This window comes from Dendrobates tinctorius, unplaced genomic scaffold (assembly GCF_039654945.1).
Source record: "Dendrobates tinctorius isolate UK_male_01 unplaced genomic scaffold, ASM3965494v1 ptg000205l, whole genome shotgun sequence".
Lineage (NCBI taxonomy): Eukaryota > Metazoa > Chordata > Amphibia > Anura > Dendrobatidae > Dendrobates > Dendrobates tinctorius.
In genome coordinates, this window is record NW_027361872.1 from 7,690,943 (window position 1) to 7,707,990 (window position 17,048).

Consider the following 17,048-nt stretch of genomic DNA (forward strand, 5'->3'; position numbering starts at 1 on the left):
CACTCACCTCTGGACACCTGGATTCGCTTCTAGGACTGTACTGCATATGGACAGACCTGGCCCCGGCACTTTATAATTCCAGTAAGTGCTCAAACACCTTTTATATGCCGATATACTATTTTACTGCGGACAGTTCCTCATCTCATCTGCTATTAACGCAGCAGCCCCAGTAGGGGTTCTTTTCCCACAGGTGCCATGTTGAGTTTTTATCAGGGCAGGGTGCACACAGTATCTGCCAGGCTGCCAGCAGCTTTTAGGAGTACATTCTGTGTTAGCGCCAGTGTATATACTTTTTAGTACTTTTACCATGTTTTGTTTTTTAATCACAGGTTGAATATTGTGTAGTAATTTTTTCACTTAACATTTATGCATTTTTTTTTGTTTTTGAACACTGTTTTTTTCCTTTCCATATATTTTTGTTTGTTAAGTCTTGTACATATATTATCCTATGGTCAGTTGCCTAATCCAGTAAAAAAGTAGTGAAGTGCAATTAAATCTGTCACTTCACAATAAGTGACTATTAAGTTATAAATACTAAGAAAAAGCTTCTTTTCTCCATCTTATGGAGGTTATAGGCCGCCAAAGTTTTATTAGAGGGAGAATCTGTTTCATTTAACCCCTAAATTTTAGATAATAATGCAATTAAGTTTCCCCCCAGCTGTTAAATTAATTGCCCCAAGAACAAAGTTCATTTTAAGTAATAAATCTTGGAGTACTACTAAGTTCCACAATTGGATGCACCAAAAAAATGTTTCTATAATCTGATAAATTTGCCTCTGTTGTGTACTGTGTAATGGCTGTGTCTGACCGTGCAGAGCTGCTCCAGTTCATGGTTGGCACATACCACAGTTCATGGGCTGAGGGAAATATATGCCATTTATGATAAGTGAGTATAAAGGCAAAACACCAGGAGTTAACAGCTGCTTCTTTCTGGGGTAACGCATTTCCCTGCCTGTTTTATCACAGCAGCAAGTATTTCTGCCATGTTACCAATCCTGCGAGCTCATCATGAATCAAGTCAGTAACATATATACTGATCGGTCACTAGAGCTTCTACATCATTGATTTGATTTGTGCTAAGCTCAGATGGTTGGATATGCTGTCAAAACATTTGTTGCTGTGATAAAACAGGCAGATAAGTGTGTTAGTCCGGAAAGTAGCAACTGTGAGCACCTGCTCTTTCATCTGCATACTCACTTAGCAAAAGTGACTTATGCTTCTCCCTGGTCAGGAGTTGTGGTGTGTGCCTTTTACTACACAGAACACAGCAGGGGCACATTTATAATATATTCTCAGCATAGGAAAAAAAAAGAACACATCCAATTGGAACTTATTATTATTCCAAGTTCTTTTGATCTTTGTTCATGGGAAAACCCCATTTAACTGTAACCAATGAGTAGGTGTACAAGATCCATGCAGCACCACCAAAAAAGCATTTATAACATTACATAGTTCCCATTCAAAGAAATGACAGGACTTCTAATAGGCTACTGGAAATTGTCATTTACAAATTCAATAAATACTAAATGCTTTGCAGGAAAAGTTTTGGTACATGAATTTTTTTTTATTATGTCCGAAAAAAATTTCAACACAGCTCTCTACACTTTCCCAAAAAGTTGGGATGTAATTAGTGAGAAGTGGTGGGGCTTTTTCTTTTCTGATGGAGATCAGATCTTAGTTAATCAGTGTATCAATTTAGACATACTTTATTTAAAAACTGTGAGTAATTGGTGATCTAAATTGATTTCTGTAAAAGCAAGGGGGGTGCAAGGTCTTGCCAACATACGATAACTATGGTCCAAATATTTTAAAATTTCTATTTGCAACAAGAAATATAAGTAATATGTGTCAGGGTTGGCGGACTGCGCTAAATAAAATATAAATTAAAGTGCAATCGCAACCCGGGGTCCACCATGCAGAGGTGTATAACTGCTGCTAATGTGAGCAATGGTGGGATGAAGCAGCGAGTGTTCACCTTAAGCAGACTGTGCTAACTCCTGCACACAGTATGAACAGAGCACAGAATACCCAGCTCTGATAACTTCACAGAGAGGTAGTGTATAAGGGTTGAGCTTGCGCTGTATCTGAACTGTGCTAACGGCACACTACAATGAATCAGATGCCAAGTCAAGAGAAATAATGCAAATGACGCTAGGTACAAAGCCCTGTTGACTTCACAGAGAAGTACAGCACATAGGTGGAGCTTGCTCTGTAACTGAACTGTGCTAACTGCACACATGAACGAGACAGACACAAAGCCAAGCGGAATAAACCACAAGGAGCTCAGACTCAGAAGGTAGACAAATACACATGCGTGCAGAGAGAGTGGTAGAGTATCCACTCACACCCACCGAACCTAAATGATACTAGCGTGCCTGCATGCGCCACTGAGAGCCTTTTAAACCCAAAGCTCCACCCCAAACACTCACGCCCAGTCGGCCGTGACATCGCCCGCGGGCCAATCCGGAGATGCCACATCACCAGAGCAGCTATCGTCCGACCATCAATGAGAAGAAGCCACATCACGGACATGCTCAGTAAGGTGATCTCTGGACTCCAGAGTGCAAGGCTGCACCTGAATATCACAGGTTACCATAGACTTGACTGGAGGACCGCCAGTAAACAAACGTATACCAGGAGCCTGAGCAAGACCCCGGGACCGACGTCTGCTGAGCTGCAATCCCGGCGGCCGAACCAGAATGGGAGAGCACAGCACCAGGCAATGCTTGGGATCTATCCTGCGCAGCGGGAGAATTCTGGTGCCTAGCAATATGCCTCTGAAAATCTGGGGAAAAAATAGTATTAGTAGGCTCATTATTGTTTCTGTCACTTTATGAAAACAAATAGAAATTTCAAGGAAATCCAGCTGAGTGAACAAGCCAAATGTGAACAATACACACAAATTCTAAACAGCCTTGATAGATAGATAGATAGATAGATAGATAGATAGATAGATAGATAGATAGATAGATAGATAGATAGATAGATAGATAGATAATTGGAAAGATGAAGAAGTAGATTGGTTCTTTTGTAACATATTTTTGGAAATGTGCTCCTTTTTTTCCCACTTGTCTAATGAACCAGAACATTTCATTTTCTAGTCTAATTCATATCTAATTAGAGGAAAAATGATGCACTTCACATTGAAGAATGCTTGATAAAATTTTCATTTGTAAAGTCCATATTTTATGGAGGGCAATTAAACACTCAAGCAATACATCTTCCACCAGTGCCAGTTTCTGGAGTGGTGTTTGAGAAATGGGCATGTCCTCGTGTTAAAATCTGGCCTGTTATAGCGTCATTATGAAATGTAGAACATGAAATATACACATCTAATACACAAAGAATGAATCCGAACTGCAGGAGATAAATGTAAATAATCATCATGTTAAAAGATTCCATGTGAAAAATGAAAACAGAAAATATTTTGGAAATATTAGCAAACAGTGAACTGAATAACAGTAACAAGTGTCAATCCACTAATAAAATATGCATCAAAAAGAGGTTCAGAATAATTTTTCAGCGATTTTATTTTTCTTATTGTGTTATTTGATGCATTTATTTAAGGGATTATCTAGGACTTTGCTTATATTTTGTAATGGGGATAAGAACTTACAGGTAGGTAGTTGCTAACTACCTGCTTGTTCTGCCTGGTGTCGATCTTTGTTGGTTCAGAGAGGTCACAGACCACTACCGCCAACAATTCTGCAGCTTATCATTGACACCACATTAAGAGAGCAGCTCTTCTGTTCTGCTCTATTGATGGGCGTTACTGCCAATGTAATGCTGATTGACAATCTGCTCCCCGTGGCCTAACTGTGGGGAGTTGGCTGTCAAACATCATGAGTTCGGCAGTAGCAACCCATCGACAAAGCAACATGAAAGAGGAAGAACTGCTCCATTGAAATGAAGCAGCAGAATCGCTGGCAGGAGCAGTCCGACCTTGACCTCTCTGAACTAACAGAGATCAGCATCAGGCAGAACAAGCAGGTAGTTAATAACAACTTGACTGTAAGTTCTTTGCCCTATAGCAAAAATTAAGCAAAGTCCCAGATAATTCCTTTAAGTGATTTAATGGCATGTTAACTATTGATCTACTATGACTCGGATAACAAAGTTAAAGTATCACACCACAAAAAAGGATAATTTGACACCTAAATTACATCAGTGCATTGTTAAGTAATCTTGAGCATCTTAAACAAGATAACTCTCTGTGACAAGGTCTCAAGATAGTGTGTTATGGGTCAGAATAACATTTTCTGCATCTGTAGGTGAAGAGAATGTGACCTAGAGTCCCACAGTCTATAACTGCATGCAGTGGCATGCTCCATTCTGACTGAGTACTTCTCCATCTGTACATCAGTAGAGGACCCAGCATTCAGACCCCATCAGTCAACCAGTCATGTGTGTACATAGGTGGTACTTTGCAATGTTGGGAGGAGCCCTTTAGGTCAGCGAACAATCCACACCAAAACCATAGCACTGCCTATGATTCTGACTTCTCGGCATGTATTTATTAGACCTGCCCATAACTGATTTGGACCAAACTCAATCACTTAGGTTCTACAACCTCTTCCCTGCATTTGTGAATGATCAAATTATTTAGTTTGTTTTTGACCCTGAAGTTTTGGATTTAAAACAACAAAAGGAGCAAATCACTTCTATTTTAAGATTAATTTTGTTTAGAAAAAAAAGTATGTTTGGATCAAATGTCATACCGATGTGCCAAAAATGAGTGCACGTGGCTCCACAGTCATGACTCATTTATCAACATTCTATTTAGAGAAACAAATGAGGGAAAACAATCCCAGGTCTGATCTGAGTGGTTTTCACTTTTAGGAATATGGTTCTCAAAGGAACCTTCTGTGATAATCAGTACCGTAATTTATAGTCTTTTATACTGTTATAGCTTTGTGTTTTCTGTTCTAATTATTAAATCTCTATATATAAAACTGAATGTATGTATGTATGTGTGTATCATCAACCAATCAAGAAGCATCTTTCATTTCACCAGAGCTGTTCAAAAGAAGCTGAGCTGTGATTGGTTGCTATGAGCAACAGTTTTCCTTGAAACCAATCACTAAGCATCTCTCATTTCACCAGAGCTGGTTAAAAGAAGATGAGCTGTGATTGGTTGCTATGAGCAAGTTTTCCCACTTGACAACACCTCAGCAGACACTGACATGGTGGGAGAAATCTATCATCCCCGGGAACATAAGCTCCCAGCCATTGTTTGCCCCCCTAGACAGGAGCACAGAGCACATGACAGAAATGAATCCCCCCTCCCGTGGATCATTGGTATGCAAGTTAGGGCAAATCCACTCAGCGTTTTGGTACTGACCTCAGGCCTTTCTTAAAGGGATCTCCGGTATGGAAGGCAGGGAAAATCCATCCAGTGCTTTGGTTCTGACCTCTTTTAAATAGATCCTCGGTATGGAAGTCAGGGCAATTGCCTTCAAATGCTCTGGTACTGACCCATAGCTCTCTTAAAGGGATCTCCTGTAAGGAAGTTAGGGCAAATCCCTCAGCGCTCTGATTCTGACCCCAGGGTTCTATTAAAGGGATCATTGGTATGCAAGTCGGGTCAAATCCATCCAGCGCTCTGGTTCTGATCCCAGGCTTTCTTAAAGGGATCCCCAGTATGGAAGTTAGGTCAAATCCATTCAGCGCTCTGGTTCTGACCCAAGGCCCCTCTTAAAGAGATCCCCGGTATGGAAGTGAGGGCAAATCCAATCTGCTCTTTGGTACTGACCCCAGTCCTCTCCCTTCACGACCTGTGACACAGCGTATGCGTCATGAAAGTCGATGCCAATCCAACCCATGATGCATGCCCTGTGTCATGACTTCAAAGCCCCCCTGCGGGTCGGGTGACCGAGGTCAATGAAAGGTCACCCAACCCGCAGATAAAGGGGGCTTTGTTCTTCACCACGGGGGGCGTAGCTTCACCCCCACATGGCTACGATCGCTCTAATTGGCTGTTAAAAGTGAAACAGCCAATCAGAGCGATAGTAATATTTCATCAATGAAAATTGATGAAATATTACAATCCAGCCATGGCCGATGCTGAAATAGCATCGGACATGGCTGGAGACACTAAGTTAACCCCCCGCCGACTGACAGCGCCGATCGGCCGCCGCTGTCACAATCTGCCCCCTTCCCTCCACTCCCCCCACCTTCAGATCCCCACACGATATTCACTAACCCCCTCTGGCCGTCCCGGTGTCCCGCTGTCCGGCCATCCCAGTCGATGGGCGCCGCTATCTTGGAAAATGGCTGGCGCATGCGCAGTGCGCCCGCCGGCATTTCCCGGCAGCAGATTCATTTTTTTTTTATTTTGATCACTGTAATAAACTCTCACAATGATCAAAATGAAAAAAAATTAAATCACCGCCCCCCTTATCACCCTCATAGGGACAAATAATAAAATATTTTTATTTTTCAATTAGGGTTAGAAATAGGGTTAGGGTTAGAAATAGGGTTAGGGCTAGGGTTAGGGTTAGGGCTAGGGTTAGGGCTAGGGCTATGGTTAGGGCTAGGGTTAGGGATGGGTTGGGGTTGGGATTAGGGTTATGTTTGTGATTAAGGTTAGAGTTGGGATTAGGGTTAGGGGTGTGTTGGGGTTAAGATTAGGGTTGGGATTAGGGCTAGGGGTGTGTTGGGGTTAGGGTTGGAGATAGAATTGAGGGGTTTCCACTGTTTAGGTACATCAGGGGTCTCCAAACACGACATGGCGCCACCATTTATTCCAGCCAATTTTGCGTTCAAAAAGTCAAACAGTGCTGCCTCCATTCCGAGCCCCGACGTGTGCCCAAACAGCGGTTTACCCCCACATACGGGGTATCAATGTACTCAGGAAAAATTGCACAAGAACTTTGGGGGTCTAATTTCTCCTGTTACCTTTGGGAAAATTAAAAATTGGGGGCTAAAAAAATAATTTTTGTGGAGAAAAAATAATTTTTTATTTTCACGGCTCTGCGTTATAAACTTCTGTGAAGCACTTGGGGGTTCAACGTGCTCACCACACATATAGATTAGTTCCATGGGTGGTCTAGTTTCCAAAATGGGGTCATTTGTGGGGGGTTTCCACTGTTTAGGTACATCAGGGGCTCTGCAAATGTAACATGATGCCGCAGACCATTCCATCAAGTCGACATTTCAAAACATCACTACTTCCCTTCCGAGCCCCAACGTGTGCCCAAACAGTGGTCCCCCCCACAAATGGGGTACCAGCATACTCAGGACAAACTGAACAACAACTTTCAGGGTCCAATTTATCCTGTTACCCTTGTGAAAATAAAAAATAGTGGGCTAAAATTCATTTTTTGAGGGAAAAAAATATTCTTTATTTTCACGGTTCTGCATTATACACTTCTGTGAAGCACTTGGGGGTTTAGAGTGCTCACCACACATCTAGATAAGCTCCTTAGGGGGTCTAGTTTCCAAAATGGGGTCATTTTTGTGGAGGAGCTCCAAAGTTTAGGCACACAGGGGCTCTCCAAACACGACATGGTGTCCGCTAACGATTGGAGCTAATTTTCCATTCAAAAAGTCAAATGGCGCTCCTTCCCTTTCGGGCCCTGCCGTGCGCTCAAACAGTTGTTTATGACAACATATGAGGTATCGGTGTACTCAGGAGAAATTGACCAACAAATTTTAGGATCCATTTTATCCTGTTGCCCATGTGAAAATGAAAAAACTGAGGCTAAAAGAACATTTTTGTGAAAAAAGTCCTTTTTTTTACAGATCAATTTGTGAAGCACCTGGGGGTTCAAATTGCTCATTTTGCATCTAGATAAGTTCCTTGGAGGGTCTAGTTTCCAAAATGGGGTCACTTGTGGGGGAGCTCCAATGTTTAGGCACACAGGGGCTCTCCAAACGCGACATGGCAACCGCTAAATATTCCAGCATATTTTCCATTCAAAAAGTCAAATGGCGCTCCTTCCCTTCTGAGCCCTGCCGTGCGCCCAAACAGTGGTTTATGACCACATATGAGGTATCCGTGTACTCAGGAGAAATTGCCCAACACATTTTATGGTCCATTTTATCCTGTTACCCACGTGAAAATGAAAAAATTGATGCTAAAAGAAAATTTTTGTTGGAAAAATTAAAATGTCCATTTTTTCCTTCCACGTTGCTTTAGTTCCTGTGAAGCACCTGAAAGGTTAATAATCTTCTTGAGTGTAGTTTTGAGTAGCTTGAGGGGTGCAGTTTTAGAATGGTGTCAATTTTTGGTATTTTCTGCCATATAGACCCCTCAAAGTGACTTCAAATGTGAGGTGGTCCCTAAAAAAATGGTTTTGTAAATTTTGTTGTAAAAATGAGAAATTGCTGGTCAACTTTTAACCCTTATAACTAACCCTAACAAAAAAACATTTTGTTTCCAAAATTGTGCTGATGTAAAGTAGACATGTGGGAAATGTTATTTAGCAACTATTTTGTGTCACATGCCTCTCTGGTTTAACAGAATAAAAATTCAAAATTTGAAAATTGCAAAATTTGCAAAATTTTCGCCTAATTTCCATTTTTTTCACAAATAAAAGCAAAAATTATCGACCTAAATTTACCACTATCATGAAGCCCAATATGTCACGAAAAAACAATCAAAGAATCGCTAGGATGCATTGAAGCATTCCTGAGTTATTACCTCATAAAGGGACACTGGTCAGAATTGCAAAAAATTGCCAGGTCATTAAGGTCAAAATAGGCTGGGTCATGAAGGGGTTAAAGGGATCCCCGGTTCTCTTTAAGGGATATCCTGTACGGAAGTTAGGGCAAATCCCTCAGCACTCTGATTCTGACGCCATGGTTCTATTAAAGGGATCATTGTTACGCAAGTCAGGACAAATCCACGCTTTCTTCAAGGGATCTCCGGTATGGAAGTTAGGGTAAATCCCTTAGAGCTCTGATTCTCACCCCAGGCTTCTATAAAAGGGATCACTGGTATGGAAGTCAGGGCAAATCCACTCAGCGCTCTTGTTCTGACGCCATGCCTCTCTTAAAGGGATCCCTGGTATGGAAGTTAGGGCAAATCCCTCAGCACTGTGATTCTAACCCCAGGCCTCTCTTAAAGGGATCCCCGGTATGGAAGTTAGGACCGTTCCACTAAGCGCTCTGGTTCTGATCCCAGGCCCTCTTAAAGGGATCCCCGGTATGGAAGTTAGGGTAAATCCCTCAGCGCTCTGATTCTGACCCCAGTCTCTCTTATAGAAGTTAGGGCAATTCCACTCAGAGCTCTGGTTCTGATCCCAGTCTCTCTTAAAGGGATCATTGGTATGGAAGTCAGGGCAAATCCCCTCAGCGCTCTGGTTCTAATGCCAGGCCTCTCTTAAAGGGATCTCCGGTATGGAAGTTAGGACCATTCCACTCAGCCCTCTGGCTCTGACCCCAGGCTAACGGAATGATGTGGGATATTAGGGGTAGTAGTCCAGTGGCTCTAGCTGTCGGGATGATGTGGGATATTAGGGGTAGTAGTCCAGTGGCTCTGACGAAATGATGTGGGATATTAGGGGTAGTAGTCCGGTGGCTCTGACGAGATGATGTGGGATATTAGTGGTAGTTGTCTGGTGGCTCTGGCTGACAGGATGATGTGGGATATTAGGGGTAATAGTCCGGTGGCTCTGGCTGACGGGATGATGTGGGATATTAGTAGTCTGGTGGCTCTGGCTAACAGGACAATGTGGGATATTAGGGGTAGTAGTCCGGTGGCTCTGCAGATGGGACGATGTGGGATATTAGGGGTAGTAGTCCGGTGGCTTTGACGGGATGATGTGGGATATTAGGGGTAGTAGTCCGGTAGCTCTGGCTGTCGGGATGATGTGGGATATTATAGTGAATTTGGCTATGCGGAGTGGGTGGGGGTCTACACTCAGCTTTATATACATATATAGTATTAGTATTAGGTCAACAGCCATTCTAAGCTGAGCTTGCATGCCCTCGTCAGATTGCAGCCGCTAAGCAGCTTGAGGTCGGGCCAGTACCGGCATAGGAGACTGGCTGGGAATCCCTGGTCCTGTTGACACGTCAACAGCCATTCTAAGCTGAACTTGCATGCCCTCGTCAGATCGCAGCCGTTTAGTACATTATAGTATCAAGAAACTGTCCCATGCAAGTAAATGCAAATTTGGGGCAAACTACTGCAGATGCATGTGACTGACCTAAAACTGAATTTATAATCAAAACCTGGATTAACTATTTATAATCTTCCTTGTTCTCACACTGTTAAAGATAACCTGTCACTTGCCATAAATAAGTCATTTTTCCCTGGTATAGTTGACGCTGTTCTTCTGAATCTGGAGTAATTTTTTTTATTCCTACACCTCACATTGGTTCAAGTGCTATCCAAAAAAAAATTGGATATAACACATGCAATTTATATTCTCGTGTGAACATTAGAGCGATTTCTTATCGTACAGCTTTTGGGACAATGTTATTCAAAAAACTGCATCATGCTGTGATTTCAATCTGAAATTGGAAGACACTCACGCATTCAAGTCTACGGGTAAGTGGAAAACATCCGACTGCCCTAGGATGATATTTGAGCAGTCTGATTTCCGTGGACTCACACAATGGAAAAGATGGAAGAATTTTGTTCTCCATCTTCTCCCCAGTGTGCTACATATGGTTCTCTCAACTGAGAGAATCAGATCACACTTAGCAAACACTTGGATTAGAGTTTGATGAGAGTGTCATTATCATAATTTACCTAATTCTCTCAAATTAAAGAATCTACAGTTATGTGAGCCCGGCCTTACACTGTAGCTTGCAAGATGGTAAAGATGTTGACCCACAAATCCATGCAGATAACATTACTCATAATTTAGTGGAAATGCTGCTTTGCTTTGGGCAAATATTTGTTTTATATTTAAGATTTGTAAAAATTTTGGGAAATCATTATTACCTAACAGAGACATGAGACTGATTAATCAAGTGGTATTTTCTTATATCTATCAACAGTGTGAGAGCAGGAGCTATATTTATCTATCCTGACTCTATTGTGGATATTCTGCATATATTCTCTACTGCTTTCCAAAATGGTGTTTGAGCCAGTAAGTGTATATGAGATAATAGAGGTCCCCCAGGAATGTCTTTGTCTAACGGATTTGGAGAAAACATAGGAAAGTTGAAGAAACAAATCTAAGGAGTAGAGACACGCCTAAACTATTCAGCTGGGCTTAGACAGAATCACCTTTAGCCAATGAGATGTATGTATTCTAATGCCAGCACATATTTAAAGATAAGATGAGCCAATTATGTTGTTACAATGCATGAACACTAATAACCTATATAAGATGATGTTATGGGGTAATAAAGAGAGATCTGCTTTGAGTCTTAAGGGGGTTTTACACATAGCGATATCGCTAGCAATATCGCCAAAACACCACTGATTTTGTGACGTTATAGCGATATCGCTAGCGATATCACTATGTGTGATACTTACCTCCGACCGGCTCCCCCGCTGTCCATCGCTGATCGCGCGAGATCAGCCGGCTCCACTTCTCGTCGGGCGCTTCATGCTGGGCTTCCTGCTGTGTGAGACGAGCGACGCGTGGAGGCGGGCGGGAGGACGTCAGGATCGCTGTGTGTGAAAGGTGAGTATCGTGCGCTGCGTCGCTGCTGCATCGCTGTGAGGTCTGCCTGTGTGACAGCTCACTAGCGATCATTTAGCGATGCACCAGCAATCCTGACCGGGTTGTATCGCTGGTCGGATCGCTGGTGCATCGCTAAATGTAAAAGGGCCTTTAATGTATTAGAGTGCCTCTTCCATGCACGTATTTGAATTTTAAAATTTAATTTGAAACAAGGCACAACATCTCAGAACGTCCAATATTATGTCGTGACGGCAAACAGAAAATTAACAGCAGAATATTCTGTGAAATTTCAAATTGATTCACTGAACCCCACTGACCACATTTATGATGGAAAACTAAAAATGCATTATTTTCTTTTTCAGTTTGACAATAGCAAAAAAATGATCTTATAAAATTATAGAAGGAAATGTGGTTAAAGGATTTAGTCAATAGGCTCAATTCCCAGAGTCCCTTGTGTCTCAGAGTTTTGTAGGTGCACGCTACTGATTATGATGGTGCCATAAGATGTTATTTTCTAATGACACTATGGATATTGTTATATGGATTTATGTAGTACATAGGACTTTATATACCTAGAGTATGGCAATGTCTATGTATGTCTACAGAATGGACTTGTCATCCAGATTCACTGCATGGTGACATTATTGTCATCTAACCAGGTTATGCATGAGTCTGATAGGCATAACCGTTGCCGTGAGCCACCTTTAAAAAATTGTGCATATACGCTTTGTAATTCCTCTACATATATAAGTTCCTTTAGTAATAGATTTATACTATCAAAGCGTACACATTTTTTTTAAATCTTTGATGACATAGACATCAAGGTCAAAATCTAAAAGGGGTTGTCACCTCTGAAATAAATAAAAATAAAATGAATATTTAAAATACTTAAAAATAATAAAATAAAGCATACTCACCTTAGCAAACATCTGCTGCTCTGCTTCCAGCACTATTTCCCCACACTAGCCTCAGAACTTCCTATTCAGTCCAGACAGTCATGTGAATCTTACCGACTGTGTTGGTGACCAAAATGTCACCGCTGCAGCCAGTGATTGGCTACAGCGTTCTCATGTCCATCTGGCTGCAGCAACATGTACAAATACTAGCGGAGCACTTGGGCAGCACTGAAAGGGAAGCTGGCGAGAAGGGGTAAGGTGTGTGTGTATACATTACCTTATTAATTTAGAGAATTCTTAATGATTTGTCAAATTTTTTTCTAAACAGATTTAATATCAATATCCACTTGTTAGAAGGTAATAGGGATACACCGAGAATGTGAACGATTATACAACTCACACTCTGATAAGAGTTAGATCAGAATGTGAGCATAGTGTGATCCGATTGTATCAGATGAGGAGAATATGGAGAAGAAAATGTCTCCATCGTCTCCATTCTATTATTTCAAGAAAATTGGACTGCATTTAGATGTCATCCAAGTGTGTTTGGATTTTTTGATGGGCCCACTGACTTGCATGGCCGAGTGGGTTCAGATTTACTAATACAACTCATGCATGCAGCAATTTTTAACTTGGATGGACTTGGTCAGAGGAAAAAATTTGACATGTGCAAGGCCCCATTGAAAAATATTGGTCGGAGTGTGATTCGATGTTTGTTCGGAGCCCTTAATGTATATAAATCCACCAACAGTCTCATTGTAACACAGGTAGAGATGAGCAAACCCAAACTTAAAAGTTTGGGGTTCATACCGGACAGTTAGTGTCCGCTGCTAAACAAAAGACAGTTGCAAAATTCGAAGTTCCAGGGGAAGTCCGTTGCATAGAGAGATAGATTTTTTTGTAGCTCAAAAGTTTGAGTCCCTGTTATTTTCAATAGGGTAGAGTTTCTAGTTAAAGTTCGGCTGCAGTTCTGGTACATGAACCAAAATTTGGAATAAAGTTTGGGTTGGATACCAGAACCTGAACTTATACAGGTCCTCTCATCCCTAACCACATGCCATTTCCTTCTGCTCACTTAGTACAGTAGGTCAGTAATATTTGCCATCCTTCCTTCCTACTCGAAGATCAGTCCTAGTTGTATGCAGTACATTATACTTGCATAGTCAACTCTTGAAGGCGCGAGAGGAGTTCAGGAATCTTTGGTGCATCCCAATCCACCAGATCTGATTGTTTCCTTGGATTTTTTTGATTGTTACATATACACTATCACCTTGGGGAACATTTCCCATATACATGTATAAGATACTGCTGCAGGACAGAATAAATGAATGTACCTACCTGTCATGTCTTGTTGATCATCCACTATTAACTTTAAACTCTTTCCTCTCCGAATCACACGAACTGTGTGCCATTCATTATCATTGAGGTTATAACCAGCATAAAGAGTTTCTGGGCCTTTGCCTGCAGAATATGCCAAACCATCATTAAACAATCACGACACATTTAAGTATGTGAACCTTTCAAAGAAAAGCAGAAAGTCATAGCAAGAAAAATACACACACAATCAACTGATGATTATATTACTATTAACAGTTTGTTTGGCATAAATTTGGCACGTAAACGCCAATGAAAAATGATACAAGGATGGCAGTGAGAATTGTTTCTTTATTACATTGTGCTTCTAGGTTATTTTAATCAGAGGCAATGGTTAAGCCCTGGGATTATTTAGTCAATCAATCCAAGCTTTATTTTACAATTAATATGGATTTCATTACTTTAATGCAGCCTGTAAATAGAACTTTGCCAATTTCAAAATATCAGACCTCTTAAATCTAATACTGCTTTAGACCTAGGTACAACCATCGACAGAGAAATAAATCTAGTAATAACTCCCCCTCAAAATCCATCTTTCTTACTCATTTTATGTCTTGCTACATTTGCAGTTTTAGTTTTAATTGATGACTAGAGTTGAGAGAATTTCCCGAGTTTTGATTCAGATTCATTCATTTCAGGCAGGGAAATTTGATTTTTCATCAAATAAATCTGGTCTAAATCTAATCTGCCAGGAAGGGATTAAAGGGAACCTGTCACATCGGAATATGATATTTACCTGCATATATAGGGTTAATCGGCGGGTAGTCTAACAATGCTGCCCTTCACCTTACTGAAAGTGCAGCTACTGGAAGAAAATGAACTTATTTCCTCCCATGAGCCACTGGCTTTCAACCATAGCTGTGCAAGCTGAAGATATGGATGAACTCTTTATACATCAAATGGCCAAGTTCTCCCAAAAAATATGACATAGTTGTCATGGGAGATTTCAACTATCCGGACATTTGTTGGGAATCTCTCTCAGGCAAAACTAACAGGTCAAGGAAATTCTTATCCTCTCTTGCTGACAACTTTATCTTCCAAAAGGTAGGGGAGAAAAGAAGGGGATCTGCTACCTTGGATCTAATCCTTATAAACAGGGAGGAAATGGTTGAGGAGGTAAAAGTGGCTGGGACCCTAGGAGGTAGCGACCATGTTATTTTAGAATTTTGGATAACTAGAGGAGGAAGACCTGTGAAGACTCAGACGTCAAGGTTAGATTTCAGAAAGGCAGATTTTAAGGGACTCAGAAAGAGAATTGGAGGGATCCAATGGCTGGATATCCTAAAAGACAAAAATGTCCAGGAAGGATGGGAAATCTTGAAAAATGAAATTCTCAAAGCACAATTGTTAACAGTTCCGAAAAGAGGGAAGAATAGGAAGCATTTAAGGAAACCAGGATGGATGAACACAGAACTTAAGCACATGCTAAAAAGGAAGAAAGAAATGTTTATAAAATGGAAAGAGGGAGGCATATCAATGACAATGAATTGAGGCTTGCAAGAGACATCAAAAGCAATAATAAAGGATTTTGGGGATATGTCAAAAGTAAAAGAAAAGTCAAAGATGCTATAGGATTTTTACAGGATGAAAATGATGAAATGGTAAGACAGGATGTTGAGAAGGCCAAACTTTTAAATTCCTATTTTGCATCTGTTTTCTCTCAGAAAGGAAATGTAACATCAACTGTTCTTCACTGTCCTATTAAGGGAATAGAAGAATCCAGGATATCTATAAACAGAAAGATAGTGAGGAAACACTTAGCTAACCTAAATGAATTCAAGTTTCTAGGTCCAGATGAATTACACACCAGAGTACTGAAGGAGATAGCAGAAGACATTTTTGAACCCCTCTCCATAATCTTTGAAAATTCTTAGAGAACAGGAGAAGTCCCAGAAGACTGGAGAAGAGCAAATGTTGTTCCTATCTTCAAAAAGGGGATGAAGGTGGACCCAGGCAACTATAGGCCGGTGAGTCTGACTTCTATACCAGGAAAGATCTTTGAACAAATTATTAAACAACATGTATGTCAGTACCTGGATAAGAATGAAGTGATTAAACAGAGTCAGCATGGGTTTGTAACTAATAAGTCATGTCAGACTAACTTAATTTCCTTCTATGACAAATCACTGATTGGTGGATCAGGGAAATGCTGTAGATATGGTATATCTTGACATCAGCAAAGCATTTGACAAAGTATCTCACACCATCCTTATTGAAAAAATGACTAGGTATGGAATGGACAAGGCAACTGTTAGGTGGATTCATAACTGGCTTAGTGATCGGACCCAAAGAGTGGTCATAAATGGCTGCACATCCAGTTGGAAGAATGTCTCAAGTGGGGTACCACAGGGCTCTGTCCTGGGCCCTGTATTGTTCAACATCTTTATCAATGATTTAGATGAAGAAATTGAAAGTAAACTGCTTAAATTTGCTGATGACACAAAGCTAGGAGGGATAGCTAATACTAGAGAAGAGAGAGAGGATTCAAAAAGATATAAATAAACTGGAGAAGTGGGCAGCAACTAACAGCATGGTTTTTAACAGGGAAAAATGCAAAGTACTACATCTGGGCAATAAAAATGAAAAAAGCATATCCAGAATGGGAGGAATAGGGCTAAGAAACAGCACATGTGAAGAAGACTTGGGTATACTAATAGATCACAGACTGAATATGTGTCAACAGTGTGATGCAGCAGCAAAAAAGGCAAATGCAATTCTAGGATGTATTAATAGAAGCATACAGTCTAGATCACGTGAAGTCATTATTGCCCTCTAGTCCTCTTTGGTCAGACCTCATCTGGAATACTGTGTCCAGTTTTGGGCACCACATTTTAAAAAAGACAGCAACAAACTGGAGCAAGTTCAGAAAAGAGCGACCAGAATGGTGACCGGTCTGCAAACCCTGTCTTATGAGGAAAGTTGGCATGATTTGGGAATGTTTGGCTTTCAAAAGAGAAGACTGAGAGGAGACTTAATAGCTGTCTACAAATATCTAAAGGGCTGTCACATAGTAGAAGGATCATCTTTATTCTCATTTGCAGAAGGAAAGACTTGAAGCAATGGGATGAAACTGAATGGGAGAAGACACAGATTAGATATTAGAAAAAACTTTTTGACAGAGTGATCAATGAGTGGAACAGGCTGCCACGAGAAGTGGTGAGGTATACTTCAATGGAAGTCTTCAAACAGA

General features: G+C 40.9%; 1 protein-coding gene across 11 annotated transcripts in view; it reads right to left on the minus strand.

Moving 5' to 3' along the window:
• The window catches only part of NRXN1 (neurexin 1), a 1,899,875-nt gene that overhangs the window by 914,254 nt on the left and 968,573 nt on the right, over positions 1-17,048 (minus strand). For all 11 annotated transcript variants that reach the window (XM_073553976.1, XM_073553975.1, XM_073553974.1 and 8 more), the window contains one exon: positions 13,823-13,945. In XM_073553976.1, the coding sequence (XP_073410077.1) occupies positions 13,823-13,945 (123 nt within the window). The remainder of the gene's footprint in view (positions 1-13,822; positions 13,946-17,048) is intronic.